General features: G+C 42.7%; 1 protein-coding gene across 1 annotated transcript in view; it reads left to right on the top strand.

Moving 5' to 3' along the window:
- Nucleotides 1-2971: 2971 nt before the first annotated feature.
- Nucleotides 2972-20225, top strand: part of dgkh (diacylglycerol kinase, eta) — a 74580-nt gene continuing 57326 nt past the window's right edge. Inside the window, exon 1 of the mRNA XM_070437527.1 lies at nt 2972-3427. Within this exon, the coding sequence (XP_070293628.1) occupies nt 3149-3427 (279 nt within the window). The 5' untranslated portion in view covers nt 2972-3148. The remainder of the gene's footprint in view (nt 3428-20225) is intronic.

Raw genomic sequence — 20225 nt, 5'->3', positions numbered from 1 at the left:
WAATAGTAACACAATAAAATAAAAATAATGAGGCTATATACAATGAGTACCGGTACCGAGTCAATGTGAGGGGTACAAGGTAGTTGAGGTAATTGAGGTAATATGTACAAGTAGGTAGGGGTAAAAGTGACTGGGCAATCATGATAGATAAAAAAAAAACGGAGTAGTAGCAGCATATGTGAAGAGTATGAAAGATGTGTCAATGTGGATGTGTGTGTGTGTTTTATGTGTGAGCGTATGTAGTGTGTGTGTGTATGTGTGTGTTGGAGTGTCAGCGTAGTATATGTGAGTGTGTGAGTAGAGTGCAATGAGTGTGCATAGAGCCAGTGCAAGAAAGTCTGTGCTAAAAAAAGTGGTCAATGTAAATAGTCCAGAAAGCCATTTGATTAACTGTTCAGCAGTCTTATGGCTTTGGGGTAGAAGCTGTTCATGAGCCTTTTGGTCCCAGACTTGGCGCTCCGGTATCGCTTGCTGTGCGGTATCAGAGAGATCAGTTTGACTTGGGTTGCTGGAGTCTTTGACAATTTTTAGGGCCTTCCTCTGACACCGCCTGGTATAGAGGTCCTGGATGGCAGGGAGCTCGGCCCCATTGATGTACTGGGCCGTACGCACTACCCTCTGTAGTGCCTTATGATTGGATGCCAGGCAGTTGCCATACCAACCGGTGATACAGCCAGTCAAGATGATCTCAATGGTGCAGCTGTAGAAGTGTTTGAGGATCTGAGGACCCATGCCAAGGAGTGGAGAGAAAATGTTGCAGTTTAAAAGCAGATTTCATGCAATTCTACATATTTTGCCTTGATCTATTCCATGTTCATAAGATATCTGGGTGACAAAGAAAATCAGTGGAGGCCCTCTGGAGGTCAGGGCCCCTGGGCACGTGCCCTTCGTGCCTGGTCAGTAGCCCTAATTCAGCCATGATTACTACAAGGTTTGGATAGCTGGCTAGACTAATTTACCTAGACATTTATAAATGTTAGCTGACATGGGTAATTGACTGTCAGTGATGGACAATTGCAACCTTTGTGTTCTACTATTCTAACTCCCAAAAGTAAATTGAGACCCCCTAAACTCAGTCGAGGCCCCCCTAGCGGCTGCGGGCCTTATACGCAGTGTGTAGTCAATCTGCTTATAGGCAGAGGGGGCACTGTGTTAAAGCAATTTTTGCTTCTGAATTCGTATAGGCTGAGGGAAGATGGTCCACTTATTCATCAAGACATTTCTGTTTTGTAATTAATTGTTAGTCTATAATTTTTCWAAATTAATTAAATATCTAGACCTAAACATACCTAAAATATTGTTATTTTGTCTCGTTAGAGACTATTGTGTACAAGTAAATATACATAAATTAATCCTGCTATGCTTCACACTAATTTCGTCTGTAGGCTATTACAAAATACAGAAAGAGTCAACATTCTTCGACCCTCTGTGAAAAATGCTTATATTAAACTACTGTGTGTATCCATAATCATTCTATTCGTAATGGGTGAGAGTGAACCGAACTCTGTCAAAATTGTTTAAGGCAGTGTCTTCGTTTTTATGGCGTCACCCCCCTGCTATTGAACCAGTGGCGATGGAAAAGGCAGAGAGGATTGGGGAGGAGGTACCCCGTTCTCCCTCGGTGCTCCTCGGTGGCATATACGGGTTTGACTTTATCACGTGGTTGACGAGGCTCAGCCCTTGAACCAGCGGCGAGGGAAGCGGCAGAGAAGATTTTTGGGGAGGTGGTAGAGTGGAGTAATAGGCAACACGGMATTATAGCCTAGGAGGCCTACCTGGTTCAGGACCTCAAACCATATATATCCGGTTTTACGGTAACCAGACAGCTGTATCCATTAATCTGCATATACTATTTCTAGACTGGTTTCCCGGAGCGGATTGAGTGGGACTATGGAAGATGTATACCATTATACTCGTAGCCCTGCATGGGAAGAACTGGTCAGTAGCTTTTACCAAATTATTTAGAGTGAAATAAGATAGTGTGGTCTTCTTAGTCTTGCCTTTTGTCTACGAGACTAAAGACTGACGTTTTTCTCCCGTTTTAGAATCATTTCTAAGTATTTTCTTAGTCACCATCCAGATCAGTCATTGTTTTTGGAGAACCGAATGTCTTTGCTTTTCTGAAAACTCAACACTTATTGTCTTTTGCTGTGAAAACAATAGAACAGTCAGATTGATGTTTAACAAAGTTAGTCTTTAGAAAAACTAAAATGTATCTGATTATAGGCTAGTTGTCTTTGTCTGAAGTTGCTATTCAAGTGGTCAATGTTATGTTCAAACCTAATCCATGTAGCTACATTATAGACGACTGTTAAATCGGACACTTTCGATGTCAATAGCCTATTCTATTTATTTGATGGTGTTTTTAGATCACATATTTTGTAAGACTGCGGCTTCTCCTGTTACATTATCGCAAAGTAGGCTATAAAGTGGCATTTCGCCTGAGCAATGGAATGGTTTCCCTACAATACAATCGCTATATCAGCACAAGAATGTAACCCTTTACCCATAGGCTACATTTTCCGTTTTCAAAGTAGGAATAGGCTACCCCCCAGTGCTAATTTGTATCAGTTTGTTTCATGAGTCGAACGTGTTCTGACAATCTGTAGACCTATTATAACCGTGCAATATCAAACTGTTTATTATTATCCTATGCCTTTTTAGAATTAATAACATATCATTAGTCAACATCTGGAAAATAGGCTATTGCTATATCATTTTATTTCCTGCCTATAGCCCAAAAGACATAGGCCTACAGTTAACATTGCCCATATAGTTTGCGTGTTCAATTTGCTCATATTTTTTAGAGGGATTTTGAAATCAGTTATAGTTACAGTATGAGTTGGACTGCTTATGTTGCGGCCGCTAGGGTATTCCATGGCGATGTCCACCGGTTATTCCATGTCCACCGGTTGTTGGTTGCTGGTGCGTCTGTGTGTGAGGGAGGCAGCCTAGGCGGTCTCTAGCCTCAGTCTGGTCTGAGCATGTAAGATGGAACCACAAACACATCCTGAACCAGGCTTTACCCTAGTAACCCCCACCGCACCGAGACATGCTACGTTCCCATGAGCACAGCTGCGCACGTATGTTCTTGGATATATAGATATCGGTTCTTACAGCGCTAATTAGGGTTGAGAAGGGAGACGAGATGACGGCGAGGAAAGACGCTTTCCAACCACTGTCCAGCTCTCGCATCCCGGAGAGGAAGGGAGCGGCTGACCGGGGGAAGACTAACCCGGACTGGTCTTATCCTTTCCCGCAACAGGAGCCGGAGAAAGGCCATTCGACAACGGGGATCCATGCCCATGTCGTGGGGGCTGTCGGGGGCTCCGGGGCCGTGGATGAGTCTTCAGACAGCGAGGGAGAACAAGAAGGCCCGCAGAAACTCATCCGGAAAGTGTCGACCTCCGGACAGCTCAGAAGCAAGGTAARAAAATACACTTATCTGTCTTTATTTTTGGTCGCTGTCTCGACTTGATTCTTGTTTTGGAAAAATAAGCGACACGATTTTGTAATGTGCGTCTTTTTGTAGTATTGTATCGGTAGCCCAGTCCATGTTGTTTTTATGGAAGCAAATACAAGGTAATGACACCCACCTTGACAACCAGCACATGATTCTGACTGTCATACCTTGTAATTTTATGCAACATTTGACCATAGAATAAAATAGATTCGCAAAAATATATATATTGAAAAAAAATATGTGGAAAGCATTGTGAGCTGTGGAAAGCCAGTGCTCTTTGCTCTACAGGGAGCCTACTTGTTTTGAGATATCAGGAACTCTGCTATTATAGCCTACCCCCATTCTGTACATGTGTTCAAATAGATGTGAATAGCTTATAACCATTTTCTTTCACATTGTAGAAATACAAATGATTTATTGGAAGCTTTATAAAGCTGAACTTTTTTCATGAAACAACTCAAACTGACACTACATGATAACCTACAAATAAGCAAAAGCAGAAAAGAGCCACTCAGTTATTGACAGGTCTACTCCACCCCACCTTCATTATTAAAGTAGGTGTTTATATTTAAGTGATAAGGGCCCACTGGGCTGGGGAATAGGGCTTTGTTATGGTTATTTACCTACCTGACTATAGAACAAACACTTGAAGTAGGCCAACGTCTTGTCATATGTGCGTAGGAGTCTCAAGTTGAATCGTTGAAGAAACTCCTGCACGCTGGGGCTTATTTACCAAAAGATTGTAGAAAAGAGCGTGAAATTGTTTGTTTGATAAATGAGGGCCACTGTATGTACAGTACCGAAACGTTGTGCTTCAAGGAATGTTTATATGCATTTAGGTTACACACAGTGTGCAGGGTTCCCTTCACTATAATGACCTTAGAATAACTCTGGTGTAGTAGCTTTACATACAGTATAGTAAACAAATGTAGCCTAATGTTTACAAACATTAGGCTACAAAAGGGACAGTATAATAGCACTAGGTAAAGAATTAAGAAAAATAGACAGAGAGATGAAAGAACGATGAAAAGGAAATCTTATCATCAAATATGAGCACTGAAACCAGTGAGAAAACAGATATCAAAAAAGGAACAGCACACCATATTGCAGCTAGAGTTGAAAATATATTGTATTATAGAGATTGATGTCTGTCTATATTGTGTTCTGTAAACATTAGGCCCCTGATCTGTCTTATAACTCGCATAGGATAGTTAAAAATAAGTTTGGCTACAATATGCTGTCCTAACATTCTAAAATGTTACCAAGATGACATAGTCCACTGAACCCCCTTTTATCCTCAAAAGAGTCAGAGTTAATCTTACCAAAAATTATAAACCTGTAGCTAATATAGACTTTTTTCTCATGAACAAGTCTTCACTACTTAATTGTAGATATAGCTACGGTGTTTTGTGGTGGTAGAACCAGTGGCGGTTGGTGCCGTTTAAGATGAGGGAATATTTTTGTTTTGTTTTTATGAACATGGCCTTATTTCTATTACAGCATATTGGATGACTGTCATTCATATCCATTCACCCAGCTCAATGTAACATCAGTAGATTTAGGCTACTACATGATACTCAAATTTTCCCTCTAACCATCATGAGGTTGCCACAACCTAGTCAATGAATGAAAGTTTATGACGTAGGTGCATAGGTTGAGAAAAATTGGAGTAATCAAGGTGACAGACATTGACACGTTCAATACCGCCTTGCACAATCTTGCTTGCATCTAGATGATCTAGGATGTAATCATTAGAGTTTCTATTGGACAAATTCAGGTATGTTTATCCCCGTTTCGTTCCGTTTACTTCCATTTGAGAACGTTTTTCAACAGAATCAGTGGAATGAATACACCCCTGATCACACGCAAACACAGTTAACTTTCATTATTGTCTTTCGCTTTGAGTCAACTACTCACCACGTTATGCACTGCAGTGCTAGCTAGCTGTAGCTTAATGCTTTAAGTACTAGATTAATTCTTGATTGGGTGGGCAAAATGTCAGTTAATGCTGCAAGAGAACGGATAGGTTGGAGGACGTCCTCTTGAAGTAGTCATAATTACTGTGTAAGTCTATAGAAAGGGGTGAGAACCATGAGCCTCCTAGGTTTTGTATTGAAGTCAATGTTCCCAGAGGAGAACAGAAGCTAGCTGTCCTCCAGCTACACCATGCTGCTACCCTGCAGTGCTGTTGAGGCTACTGTAGACCTTCATTGCAAAACAATGTGTTTTAACCCTTGTGTAGTCTTAACATTCTGTATACTCCCCTTGTCCTAAGGGTAAAAAATTACCCGCTTTCACTAAACCCATAAAATATAGCAGATTAATTTAATTTTAAACCCCAAATCTATTTTGCATAAAGAAACAACCTGTCATTCATCACAAACTTTGTGAATATCTGGGTTTTCCCTCTTCACAATGCAGAAAGACTGCATTTAAACAGTGGATCATAATTGTTTTCTTTACTAAAGTAGAGGTTTGTTATTTTTATTATTATTGCTAAAGGTACTGCATCAAATCAAATCAAATTTGATTGGTCACATACACATGGTTAGCAGATGTTCATGCGAGTGTCGCGAAATGCTTGTGCTTCTAGTTCCGACCATGCAGTAATATCTAACATGTAATCTAACAATTTCACAACAACTACCTTTTACACACAAGTGTAAAGGAATGAATAAGAATATGTACATATAAATATATGGATGAGCGATGGCCGAACGGCATAGGCAAGATGCAGTAGATGGTATAGAGTACAGTATATACATATGAGATGAGTAATGTAGGGTATGTAAACATTATATAAAGTGGCATTGTTTAAAGTGACTAGTGATACATTTATTACATCMAATTTTTTATTATTAAAGTGGCTAGAGATTTGAGTCAGTATGTTGGCAGCAGCCACTCAATGTTAGTGATGGCTGTTTAACAGTCTGATGGCCTTGAGATAGAAGCTGTTTTTCAGTCTCTCGGTCCCAACTTTGATGCACCTGTACTGACCTCGCCTTCTGGATGATAGCGGGGTGAACAGGCAGTGGCTCGGGTGGTTGTTGTCCTTGATGATCTTTTCRGCCTTCCTGTGACATCGGGTGGTGTAGGTGTCCTGGAGGGCAGGGAGTTTTCCCCCAGTGATGCATTGTGCAGACCTCACTACCCTCTGGAGAGCCTTACAGTTGTGGGTGGAGCAGTTGCCGTACCAGGCGGTGATAAGCCCGACAGGATGCTCTCGATTGTGCATCTGTAAAATTTTGTCAGGGTTTTTTGTGACAAAAAAAAGGTGCATAGGTGTAAACAATTTTTTAGAAAGAGATAGCACTTGTATAGCCTAAGAAAGTAGCAGAAATCTGCAGAAAGTAGTTTTGAATGGTTTTTATTCAAGRGAAACAATCACAGTCTTGAACTTTTTTGGCAACATAGTGATATATTCTTATATACTGTACAATGAGGAATTCAACTACAAAATACTAGTCTTCTCGCATTTGTTTAACCCCCACCCACAAGGTGTATAAACAACAACAATAAATAATTATAAAATAAGATAATAGATACAAAACAAAAACGTGAAGAACATGAATCAATCAACTCTAATTTGCACATGTAGGACAGTATGCAAGTGTGTGTGCATGGACATTGCAGGTGTATTTCTCACATGTGCAGCACATAGTATTTGTTTTACAGTCCTTCTTTGGGGGGCAGAATTGGCATCTCCTCTTTTTGCCTGCCCCAGCTGCAGCCTCAGGTGGATCCGGACAAGATTCAGCCCCCTGAACTGCTTTCACAAGTGCTGTAGAGGCTGCTGTGCAGGAGAGGCGCTCCCTTCTTTGAATGTGTGGGGTTACAAGTGCCTTTCCCAGCTGCTCCAGGAACACCCTCCTCTTATTCTGCTTATCAGGCATCCAGGTAGGGTTGATCTTGTTCCATATCACGAAGGCATTGTATGAGGACACATCAATGATGTTATGGAAGATGACCAGGGGCCAGCGGGCAGTCATCCTCCTGGAGCTGTAAGTTCGAATCACCTTGTCCAGGTTGTCCACACCTCCTTTGTTGTGGTTGTAGTCCAAGATGATGGCTGGCTTCCTGTCCTCACGATCACTGATCTCAGCCGTTTTGTGCAGTGTGCTCAGGAGGACCACATTCTTGTTCCTTTTTCTGAGGTTAGAAACTAGAGTGGAAGGCAAAGTTTGATGAGAAGGCCTCTCTCCCCCTTGTTGCGAGGAGTGCAGGGGGGAGCTCAGGCTTGTTCTTTCTAACTGTGCCAACCATGGTGATCTTCCTCTTCAGGAGCTGCTGGCTGAGTTCATAAGAGGTGAAGAAATTGTCACACATGACATTGTGCCCCCTCAGTCCATCTGTCACATCAAGCACAACCCACATCCCCTGGTTCTTCTCCGGGCCTCCGCTGGTCGGCTTTGCTGTGTAGACTTGCATCTTCCAAGCTTAGCTGGATTGTGCGTCACAGGCCACCCATATCTTGATGCCATACTTTGCTGGCTTGCTGGGCATATACTGCCGGAAAGGACAGCAACCTTTTGACAAAAGAGATTACTATCAGTAATTAGTATCAGTGTCACAGAAAACAATCACATAAATCAATGATATTACAGCGATACATAATAAAATGAACAGTGAAAATCACTTACATTACAGGTATGAAAATAAAAATGTACCTCTGAATGGAACCAGCTGCTCATCCACTGTTACTTCAGGCCCAGGGTTGTAGAGGTATGGCAGACGCTCCACCCACTTCTCCCAGACCTCTCTTAGAGAGTTTGTCTCTCACACGTCCTGCAGGTCTTGACTCACGGTTATCAAATCATAGCCTCCTTATGACATGTTGTGCTGCCTTCCTGCCCTGGTTGTCATATAGTGACGAGGACCATGCTATTTTGCTGTTCTTTAACAAAAATGTCTCTCTTTCAGCTTGGGGAATTTCTTCTTCATCTGAAGATGATGCGTCTTGCTCTGGGTTGTATTCTTCCCCATCTTCTTCTTCAGATACCTCCTCCTCTTCTAAATCATTGTTCTCTTGTTCCTCCTGGACATCTGAAAAAATCAGATCCTAGACCTTTTGGGCTATGAACCATGCACTCATGGCTTCAGCAAAGAAAGAACTGRGGGGACTGTCATCTGCAGCACCTTTATAGCCTCTGACTGCATTCCCCATTAGTAAACAATGCTTTCAAGACATTTTTATTTKGTCTGAAATGTTGTTCATTTTGTCTGAAATTGTTTTCATTTTGTCTGTGAACTTGAGTCATGTGTGGGGTCGTGGAGGAGAGATGCTGCACATGCACAATAACATTTTAGTTTTGTCTGAGTTCAATCAGTAGCACACAATTTCAATTTCTCATTTTGTGTGTGTGTGTGTGTGTCTGTGGTTTTTGTGGTGTGTAAATTATTTTCTAACYGCTGGGTCAAAAATGACCCTAAGACAATCTTTGCACCCTGGTGGTGTACAGCTTTCATGGAAATATGAAGAAAGGCGATGTTTCACTTTTTCTAATGTTGGGGTCACTCTAGGAAAAGTCATCAAATTTCAAGTTGAAAAAATATAATTTAGGGTTTTTTGTTATATTTTAAGGTGTGTGTGTGTTTGTGTGTGTGTGTGTGATGTATACATGGTGTGTGGAATGTAGTTTGAATGTTTACAATAGCTAGAGAAATGGTCAGAGATGGGCAGATGAGAGTGTGAGAGAGAGAGAGAGACAGACTGAATGAGTGACCTGTATATATCTCTGTCTACCTGCGTGTGTCCCACTCCCAGGGCAGTAGATGGTTTGTGTGTGTGTGTGTGTGTGTGTGTGTGTGTGTGTGTGGTGTGTGTGTGTGCACAGAAGGGAATTAATGGAGCAGCACGCTGGCTCTGATTGTTGTTCCGAATCTGGTTGTTTTGCTCAACCCATGGATGCAGTGTGTGTGTGTGTGTGTGTGTGTGTGTGTGTGTGTGTGTGTGTGTGTGTGTGTGTGTGTGTGTGTGTGTGTGTGTGTGTGTGTGTGTGTGTGTGTGTGTGTGTGTGTGTGTGTGTGTGTGTGTGTGTGTGTGTGTGTGTGTGTGTGTGTGTGTGTGTGTGTGTGTGTGTGGTGTGTGTGTGTGTGTGTGTGTGTGTGTGTGTGTATTTGCTCACTGCCTGCATCTCTGTCTGAGGAGATTCTGCCCCTCTCCTCCCACCATCTCTCTGGTTGCCCAGGACTACTACCACATCCCTGTCCCCTGATTGGCTGGCGCCATGGCAACGCTGCCTGAGGAAGACCTCGGTAGGCCAAGAGACATTGTACCATGGGTGTTCTGTTCTGCCGTGTGTTATAGACAGTAATTACCAGGTTTCACCCAGCTAATGATAATATGGTAATTTAGCTTTAGCAGATGCTATTATTCAAATCACCATACTATAAGTAGCCTATAGTAAGTACTGTACATAGTAGGTACTATACAGTTAGTAAGTTAAGTTAGTAAGACCATGGTTCCTCAGTATATGACCCACGTCTCTGGTGTTGCAAAGACTACGTACATCTAACCAACTTGGACTTACTGTCTAGGGTTTTTGCTTCTAACTGAAACGGAGTTGTACTTATAGCTAGTGATCTGTGAAAGTGCCTGTTTGTGCTTAGTTTATTCAAGTTTTTTTTTTGCCAACTGTAGGTCGGATTCTGGATTGGTGTCATGACAACAAGATATCTAACAGCCACAGGGAAAGAAGCCCAGAACACAGGCGAACACACACACCTACAGACACACACACACACACAAAAACTGGACAGTACATCACCTGGGGCTGAGTCTGTTAGATGCGTTGGTTAGTTGGTTAGATGCGTATTTATATACTAGATTCTTAACAGAGTTCACTGTAATACATCTACTGCTGTACATATCATTCTTATTATATCTGTTTGGTTTATGTAAGCATAAATTGAATTTGGATTACTGATAGTGTTATTTGGGTTGTTAATTGGATATCATTCTGACATTCTTGATTTCTTGTTTCTAGTTTTTGATGATTAATTACTTGTGTCCTTGTTTGACATTTTCCTCTACTGTTAGGAGCTAGTAACACAATCATTTCACTGCACCCGCTATAAAATCTGCTAAACTGTGTACACGACCAATACATTTTGATTTGATTTGAGTCCACCACTGACATGGAGAAAGAGAGRGAGGGACAGAGGGCGAGAAGTAACAGCTCGCTCTTCATCCACCAGATCTACCTTACTCGTTGTAGAATTGTGCTAACACTACCATTGACTCTGGATGTGAGCATCTGATGCCCGTTAACAGCTGTCGGTCATTATTACATTGGATATCTAAACAATAGTTTTTGAGAGTTTGTTATGTCTGGAATAGTAAAATATCAACATGAGTAAATAACACTGATTGGTATTTAGCTCTAGCTACATGTACATATTACCTCAATTACCTCGACTAACCTGTGCCCCCTGCACATTGACTCTGTACCGGTACCCTGTGTAAATAGCCTCGCTACTGTTATTTTACTGCTGCTCTTTAATTATTTGTTATTTTTCTATGTATTTATTTATTTTTACTTACTTATTTTATTACTTAACACTTATTTTTCTTAAAACTGCATTGTTGGTTAAGGGCTTGTAAGTAAGCATTTCACTGTAAGGTCTACTACACCTGTTGTATTCTGTGCATGTGACAAATAACATTTGATTTGATTTATATAATTACAGTGAGATGAACGTGATGATTATAATATAATGAGAAGTATACTGTAGTCTTTCTTATCCTGAAAGTCTGAGAGTGGATGGGAAGGGAAAGGGAAAGAGGGATACCTAGTCATTTGTACAACTGAATGCATTCAACTGAAAGGTGTATTCCACATTTAACCCAACCCCTCTKAATCAGAGAGATGTGGGGGGCTGCCTTATTGTCCCTGTTCTGTAAGCACTAATGGGCCATGCATGAAGGGAACCTGATACTGCCATTGGAAAACTAAGTGTCTGTCACTCAGATGTCCATGACTGTGTGTGTGTTTATGTGTGTGTTTCCAATCCAAAAATCCCTGCCTTAAGCAGACAAACCTAGACACAACTGTCACAAAACACAAAATTCCTGGCAGTTTGTGATGGGTGAACTGAGCTCAGTGAGCTGAATCTTTACAATGTGTGTGTGTGTGAGTCGTAATACATGCTGACCGTTGGTAATTGAAAGCACAGAGAGAGAGGGAGTGTCTGGGCCTCGGTGACACTGACCGGTCTTTATTCACATCTATTTCCTAGTCATCCTGTGTGTGCGTGCTGGTGCTAAGAGAGGTCTGTATTGTAGAGACAAAACCGTCTTTTAGAGATAGTAACAACCTAAACACATTAGGTTGTTAGTGCGTCTCTCCTCCCCTTCGCCGCCCCTTCTCTCTCCTTCCTTCTCCTTTTGCGAGCCTTCCTCTGTGCAGTCGCTTGCTGTTTTTTTTKTTTTTTTYCCTCTCCCGCCCTTCTCCAGCATCCTCTGCTGGAGGGAGGTAATTCTAAGCCTGTGTTCTGTTCTGCCTCCCCCTCACACACAACGATACAGTGTCGTTAGAGACAGGAAAATTAGCCAGCAACCGCTGACGAGGTGTAATCCCCACCGCCCTCCAAGGCCTCAGTTTAAGGTTTCACTGATAGGTCTATTTTTTWAATCTAGAGCAGTGGCGTGTCCAGGGGGTGGCACAGCGTGGCCACCAGTGGAGGCTGCTGAGGGGATATAATAATAATGTCTGGAACAGAGCGAATGGAATGGCATCAAACACAAAGAAACCATGTRTTTGATTTATTTGATACCATTCAACTTATTTCGCCCTAGCCAATTCCACGAGCCAGTCCTCCCCAATTAAGGTGCCACCAATCGCCACCCCCCCCTGAAATCTGATTGGAAACCCCAGTGGCCCCCCCATAAATTCAGAATCTCTGAATATATTGATGATTTTGACCAAGACCCACACCGATAGCAAGACTCATCAATCTCACCGGAGAAAGTATCCGAGAGAGCGAAACAGCGACCCTCTGTCATAGTATGTGTAGCCCATGTATCTGATGCTGTCTTGCCAAAAAGAATATGACATGTCATGTGAATTTTATCATGTGAAATGTTCCAAAAACACGTTTTCAAATCGTGTAATTTTCCACAATGTGAAATCATGTGGTTCAACATGTGATAACATGAAACTACACTGTTAGCAATTGCTGTTAATTTTGTGTAATATTTTTGGCATTTTACGGTACATTTCTACAGTAATAGGATACTGTATTAGTGTTTTGCTATATATTTACTGTCAATTGCAATGCACTTGGGTAGGTTACATTTTGGTCCGTCCTGCAAATTAACTTGGCATGCCTTACTTGTAATTGCATTTAATTTAAGTATAGTTTAGATGCACTTATTATTTTATAGTAAGTTCACAGCTACTGAGTTGCAGTGAAAATATTGGAATACATTTTAATGTATTTCTACAGCTGAACTGTATTTTGAAAGTAAATATACAACAACAAACTGCATTCAGGAAATAGACAGGAAATCCAATTCTACATCCAATTATTTTCAATGCTGAAAAATTTGATCTACTTTCTGAATTGACTGGACTTTATCTCAACATTGGTTAGCACACTTGAGATACAACCACACCTGGGATTTGAACTCACAACCTCTTGGACGCTAGTAACCTGAATATCCTGCTTTGCCACTAGGTCTATCACCATGACAGAGACCGACCACGGATTTATTGGGAAGAATACATTTCTGCACTTTCCCAGAATCAAGTCAATAATTGTGCGATTATCACCACTGAAAAGTAGCATTGCTCAGGGACACTTGACATTAAGGCCTAGATTCAATCAGAGCAAGTGTAAACAYGCGATAGCCAACACCTGCATAGCTGGTGTTTTGGCAGTGTTGGAGGCGTAACTGCGTTATGGTACAGTGTTCTTCCCTGGTGTATAAAAAGGTCAAAGGTACACATAAGGTATCTTCATACACATATGTGACAGACCGCCTTGATTCGGTATTATGTAGCAAAATAAGAACGTTATTATTATTTTTTTTTTACATTGGATGAAAGTAGAGACAAAATGGTATATCATACACTGCATTTGAGGAACAATGGGAAAGTCATTTTGCTATGAAAGTTGTAACCCAACTTTTTCAGAAGAATGGCCCTTGAATGTTTTGGTACACCTACTGAAGAGCTCTTTTGTCTACACCCATTCAGCATTGTTCACACCCTCTTAAGCCTTAGCCCCACCCATCTCTTTAAGGAGTCAAATCAAATCWAATTCTATTGGTCACATACACATGGTTAGCAGATGTTGTTGTGAGTGTAGCGAAATGCTTATGCTTCTGGATTCGACAGTGCAGACGTATCTAACAGGTAATATCTAACAATTCCACAACAAAACCTAATACACACAATCTAGTAAAGGAATGGGATAAGAATATATAAATATAAAATATATGGATGAGCAGTGACAGAGCGGCTAAGATGCAATAGATAGTATAGAATAGATAGTGTAGGATACAGTATACAGTATATATATATATATATATATGAGATAAGTAATGCGAGATATGTAAACATTATTAAAGTGGCATTATTAAAGTGACATTATTAAAGTGACTAGTGTTCCATTTATTAAAGTGGCCAATGATATCAAGTCTGTAGGTAGGCAGCTGCCTCTCTGTGTTAGTGATGGCTATTTAACAATCTGGTGGCCTTGAGATAGAAGCTGTTTTTCAATCTCTCTGTCCCAGCTTTGATGCACCTGTACTGACCTCGCCTTCTGCATGGAAGCGGGGTAAACAGGCAGTGGCTCGGGTGGTTATTGTCCTTGATGATCTTTTTTGCCTTCCTGTGACATCGGGTGTTGTAGGTGTCCTGGAGGGCAGGTAGTTTGCCCCCGGTGATGCGTTATGCAGACCGTACCACCCTCTGGAGAGCCCTGCGGTAGTGGGCCCGACAGGATGCCCTCGATTGTGCACCTGTAAAAGTTAGTGAGGGTTTTCGGTGACAAGACACATTTTTTCAGCCTCCTGAGGTTGTGTGTGAGGTCATGTGCTGAAGGTCAGCCTACAATAAGGAAACATTTCAGGTAAACAGAAAGTGACCAGATAAAAAATATTTTTCCATGGCTAAACCAACTAATCTTGTAATTTAACAATTGTATTTGTATTTACAGATGGCATACACGTTTGTTATTAAGGCACATCAAATTTAAAAGGCATTTCTGCCAAAAAAAAGCATTTTGATAAAAAATTGAAATAAACATTTGTCAGATGTTGTCACATTAACTTCACATTAAATCACGTGATAACATGAGAAATTCATGTGTTTTTTCCCCTAAGGGGTGTGTGTTTTTGTAAAAGAGTATAAAGCCCAGTTCAGATACAAGAGACGAGACTCACAATGGTCTTAAGGACTTTTAGAACAAAGTTTGCTTGATCTGAACAGTCCTGGAGTTTCCAAAATTCAACATTTCAAATCTTAGTTGAAGACTTGCGATGAGACAGGTCCCTTTATGTAACGTAGGCGCAGGGAGTCAGGGAAGTTCAGTTATTGAGTTTAATAATAATTTACATGGAACTATAAACAATAATACCTGAAGACTACTAACAGAAGAGTACTATATAAAGCAGGCCTGGGGAATTCCAGTCCTCGGGGCCTGATTGGTGTCACACTTTCCCCCCATYCTTAGCAAACACACCCGATTTAAACTAATTTTTAACTGAAGCTCAATACTAGTTGATTATTGGAGTCAGGTGTGTTAGCTGGGGCTGAGGCAAAAGTGTGACACCAATCAGGCCCCCAGGCCTGGAGTTGCCCAGGCCTGATATAAAGGGTGAGTAATCAAGGGAGTAATTAAGAACATTGTTCCAGACCTCTTCTGCGCGCCTGAACCACTCACCGCAGGAGCTTCGGTCTGGCTTGGGGTCCACGGAGCCAGTGCTGGCTGATAACCCAGAACACACTGGAAGGGAGTCAGCCCGGTGGAGGAGTGACGCAATGAATTCTGAGTGTATTCCGCCCAGGGAAGGAATCGGGCCCACTCCCCATGCTGGTCCTGACGGTGTCTTCTCAGGATCCTCCGTTGAGCGCCGGAGAGGGGGAGCGGGAGAAGACGCGACACTTTAGCCAATCAGAGAACAGTTCACTGACGTTCTGTGTTCAGACAAGCAGCTTGCTAACTAGCCAAGCAGACGCTAGATAGCTGTTGTGCAGCAGTAATACTGTAGCTAGCCTAGCTTGCTGATATTTCTCTGACAAGTCAGAAAGTGTATAGTGTTTCTGGTTTATTCATGAAACTCGTTTGCTACAATACCTTACTACAAGGGACAACTTTGTTTCAAAGTTTCATCACGTCATTGAAAGAAGAACCGTTACCGTGGAAACGGTCGCAACTGTGCGTCACGTCAACTTGATCTGAATGCCGGGTCTCCAGTCAGCTGTTCTACAACACACAATTATACATTTACATTTACATTTAAGTCATTTAGCAGACGCTCTTATCCAGAGCGACTTACAAGTTGGTGCATTCACCTTATGTTATACAACTTTCTAGTTTTGTCTTGTCTCGTCTTCTGTTGTAGGGTTGAACCAGGGTTTACAGAGTTGGACGTGAAGATGTGCCGAACCAGCTATGTTGTGTGAATTTGCTACATTATTCTTAGAGTAGGCCACTATAATTGGCAGGTAGCCTAGCGGTTAAGAGCATTGGGCCAGTAACTGAAAGGTTGCTGGTTTGAATCCCTGAGCCGACAAGGTGGAAAAATCTGCTGTTCTCCCCTTGAACAAGGCAGTTAACCCCCAACAACAACTGGGTGCTGTTGATGTCGTTTAAGGCAGCCCCCTCCACCTCTCTGATCCGGAGGGGTTTGGTTAAATGCTGAAGACACATTTGGGTTGAATGCATTCAGTTGTGCAACTTACCAGGTATCCCCTTTCCCTACATCTGGTTTTGACAGGCCTAAAGCAGAAACATGTGTCCCCATGAAGACATAGCTCAGGCCTTCAGTAAAACTGTCTCGTTATACAGACTCTGGTCGGCTCAAAAACAACCTTTTGGCTTTTTATGAATGGAGGAATTGAAGTGTAGCCTACTGTGTATTTGGATCCGAGCTACAATGCTCAGTGACTGATTTTCTGAACCTGAAAAAAATCATTCATCATTCTATGTCACTACCTGTCCATTGAACTGGACTATTGTACTAGAATCCCAAACAGCTCCCTTCTTAGACCTAGCACTACCATATGGAACTGTCCTTTTTAGCATGGCCATAAATTGACCTCTGAGACCAATTTAGAATCAGAATGTGTTCCCTTGTAGCCTTTTGGATGGTGTGTGTATGTGTGTGTGCACGCATGTTATCTCTGTCCAGCCCCCTGGATTCTAGGTTAGAAGCAGCAGAGTTATATGTCCGGTGCTTATCAGATATATGTCCGGTGGTTATCAGATATATGTCCGGTGCTTATCAGATATATGTCCGGTGGTTATCAGATATATGTCCGGTGCTTATCAGATATATGTCCGGTTGCTTATACAGATACTATGTCCGGTGGTTTCAGATACTAGTCGGTGCTATCAGATATATGTCCGGTGGTTATCAGATATGCGTTTATCAGATATATGTCCGGTGTTTCGATATGTCGAGTGTACAGATATACCTCGATGGCTGTTAAGCTCAGTTTATCACAGTAGAGTCCTTTTACAGTAGAGACACAGGGCTAATACTGATGTGTGTGGTTACTGAATAGGGCAGAGGGCTCAGGGATATGGTTATCCTCTAAAAAGAGGCACGACGTTAGGAGCTATAGGAGCTGGTTTGTGGCCCTGTAGCAGGCTTGTGGCTAGGGGGATATGGCTGGTGTTAGGAGCTGGTTTATGTCCTAACTGTAGCAGTGTAGCAAGCAGACTAGAGGCTGGATATGATATCCTCAGGGACAGGATGCAGGCCTGTTCTTTTCATTTACCCTTTCAGGGAACTCCTGCCTGCTCCGCTCTTATCCCCACAGCACAGCTGCTGGACTCATTGGAGCTCAGCCTTTGTCCATTGTGTGTTTCAATATTCAGGCCAGGGAGAGGTGTGTGTGCGTGTACATTACTTGGTGGTAAGGTTAGTTCAGTTCTGTCTGGCAGCCCTGCCCTCCCCAGTAACAGGGGGACGTGTGTGTGTGTGTGTGTGTGTAGCAGAGAAACAGGCTAATAATAGATTGCTTCTGGCCCAGTTGGCCACAGGAAGGAGATGGAGACAAGGAGAGGAACTATGGGGGCCAAAGAGGGACAAACTAGAAAATAGAACAGCAAACTGGAGCAAAGCTACTTTTTCTCTCGCCTGGCATAAAAGTTATACTTCTGACTTTATTATGAGGGACTTTTGCAGCCGTCTTGCATCCCCATCTCCACTCTGGCCTCTTTTCATAGTAGAAGAATACGTACAAGCTGGTCTGCAAAGCTTGTTTCAGCTTTGTCCAATATTTATAGTAAAGTAAGTATAGTATGTTACACAACGTATAATGTGTAAACAGTGGTGTTTGTAACTTTGCACTCTAAACGTGTAGTCATCGTACTGTGGTTCTGGTAGTTTTACCCTCATGCTCATATCCTCTTTCTTGGTCATGTGGCTCTCATGATGTCTCTCGGTCTCTGATTGGATTAGCCATGCAGCCTGCTGATTGGACAGTGAGCTCATCTGTGTAGACCTGCTCTGACCTTTAGATGAGTGATTTGAGCGCATTATGAGAGGAGAAACGCTACTTCATGTAGTGTCAGGACCATTGTCTGTGTGTGTGTAGCACATTTACCAGAAGTGACAAGACCCCTTTTTCGGTTACCTACCTACCTACCTACCTACCTACCTACCTACCTACCTACCTACCTACCTACCTACCTACCTACCTACCTACCTACCTACCTACCTACCTACCTCAGTCCCATTTTTAAGGAAGTTTCCAGTGCAGACATTACTTGCCCACCTACCTACCTCCCCTAGTGGTTCTATAACAAGGCTATGACTTCATACGCCATGCCTGTCCCTCGGTATTTCAATCCTTACGCGCTGGTTCTTTGATAGTCGTCACAGGCGAGCAACGGTTGCCTTATACGGTAGTCCGTAATGCGGTATTTCACCTTAATCCAGTTGAGGTATTTAGGCTTTTAACTCTGCTACATAAAGGGAGAGAATTAATATTTGAAGCATGTAAACAGTCAAGCCGAGTGGCCAGTGTTTGGCTTGGGGCCTCTCTGCATGGGCTAGAAGTAGAAGTTGCCCTTAACCACAGATCTAGGATCAGAACCTTGCTCAACTCTGGTCACATTGCCAATGTTCGCAGAGTTTCTTTATGTATTCCCCTTTACTGGAAATCAGTCATTTTTAAGTAATTTGCTCAAAATACTATCCTTTACAAAACGTGCAGTTAGTGATAGCGAGGGTATGTGTTGTTAGCCGTTGTCTGTGTGTCGTTAGCAAGACAGTAAGTTAGCTACAGCCAGGCTTGTGTTAGTTAGCGAGCCAGTGAGTTAGCTACAGCCAGTCTGTGTTAGTTAGCGAGACAGTGAGTTAGCTACAGCCAGGCTGTGTTAGTTTGCAAGACAGTGAGTTAGCCGTAGCCAGGCTGTATGACGTTAGTGAGCCATTGAGTTAGCCGTAGCCAAGGCTGTATGACGTTAGTGAGCCATTGAGTTAGCCGTAGCCAGGCTGTATGACGTTAGTGAGCCATTGAGTTAGCCGTAGCCAGGCTGTATGACGTTAGTGAGCCATTGAGTTAGCCGTAGCCAGGCTGTATGACGTTAGTGGAGCCATTGAGTTAGCCGTAGCCAGCTGTATGCGTTAGTGAGCCATTGAGTAAGCCGTATGCCAAGGCTGTATGACGTAGTGAGCATTGGTTAGCCGTAGCCAGGCTGTATGACGTTACGTGAGCCATTGAGTTAGCCGTAGCCAAGGCTGTATGACGTTAGTGGAGCCATTGAGTTAGCCGTAGCCAGGCTGTATGACGTTAGTGAGCCATTGAGTTAGCCGTAGCCAAGGCTGTATGAGTTAGTGAGCATGAGTTAGCCGTAGCCAGGCTGTATGACGTTAGTGAGCCATTGAGTTAGCCGTAGCCAGGCTGTTGACGTTAGTGACCATTGAGTTACCGTAGCCAGGCTGTATGAGTTAGTGAGCCATTGAGTTAGCCGTAGCCAGGCTGTATGACGTTAGTGAGCCATTGAGTTAGCCGTAGCCAGGCTGTATGAGTTAGTGAGCATTGAGTTAGCCGTAGCCAAGGCTGTATGACGTTAGTGAGCCATTGAGTTAGCCGTAGCCAGGCTGTTGACGTTAGTGAGCCATTGAGTTAGCCGTGCCCAGGCTGTATGACGTTAGTGAGCCATTGAGTTAGCCGTAGCCAGGCTGTATGACGTTAGCCATTGAGTTAGCCGTAGCCAAGGCTGTATGACGTTAGTGAGCCATTGAGTTAGCCGTAGCCAGGCTGTATGACGTTAGTGAGCCATGGAGTTAGCCGTAGCCAAGGCTGTTGCGTTAGTGAGCCATTGAGTTAGCCGTAGCCAGGCTGTATGACGTTAGTGAGCCATTGAGTTAGCCGTAGCCAAGGCTGTATGCGTTAGTGAGCCATTGAGTTAGCCGTAGCCAGGCTGTATGACGTTAGTGAGCCATTGAGTTAGCCGTAGCCAGGCTGTATGACGTTAGTGAGGCCATTGAGTTAGCCCGTAAACAGGCTTGTATGACGTTAGTGAGCATTGAGTTAGCCGTAGCCAAGGCTGTATGACGTTAGTGAGCATTGAGTTA

Source organism: Salvelinus sp. IW2-2015, linkage group LG36 (genome assembly GCF_002910315.2).
Source record: "Salvelinus sp. IW2-2015 linkage group LG36, ASM291031v2, whole genome shotgun sequence".
In the NCBI taxonomy this organism is placed as follows: Eukaryota; Metazoa; Chordata; class Actinopteri; order Salmoniformes; family Salmonidae; genus Salvelinus; species Salvelinus sp. IW2-2015.
The sequence above is the reverse complement of the archived record's forward strand: the minus strand, read 5'-3'. Positions and strand labels throughout refer to the sequence as shown.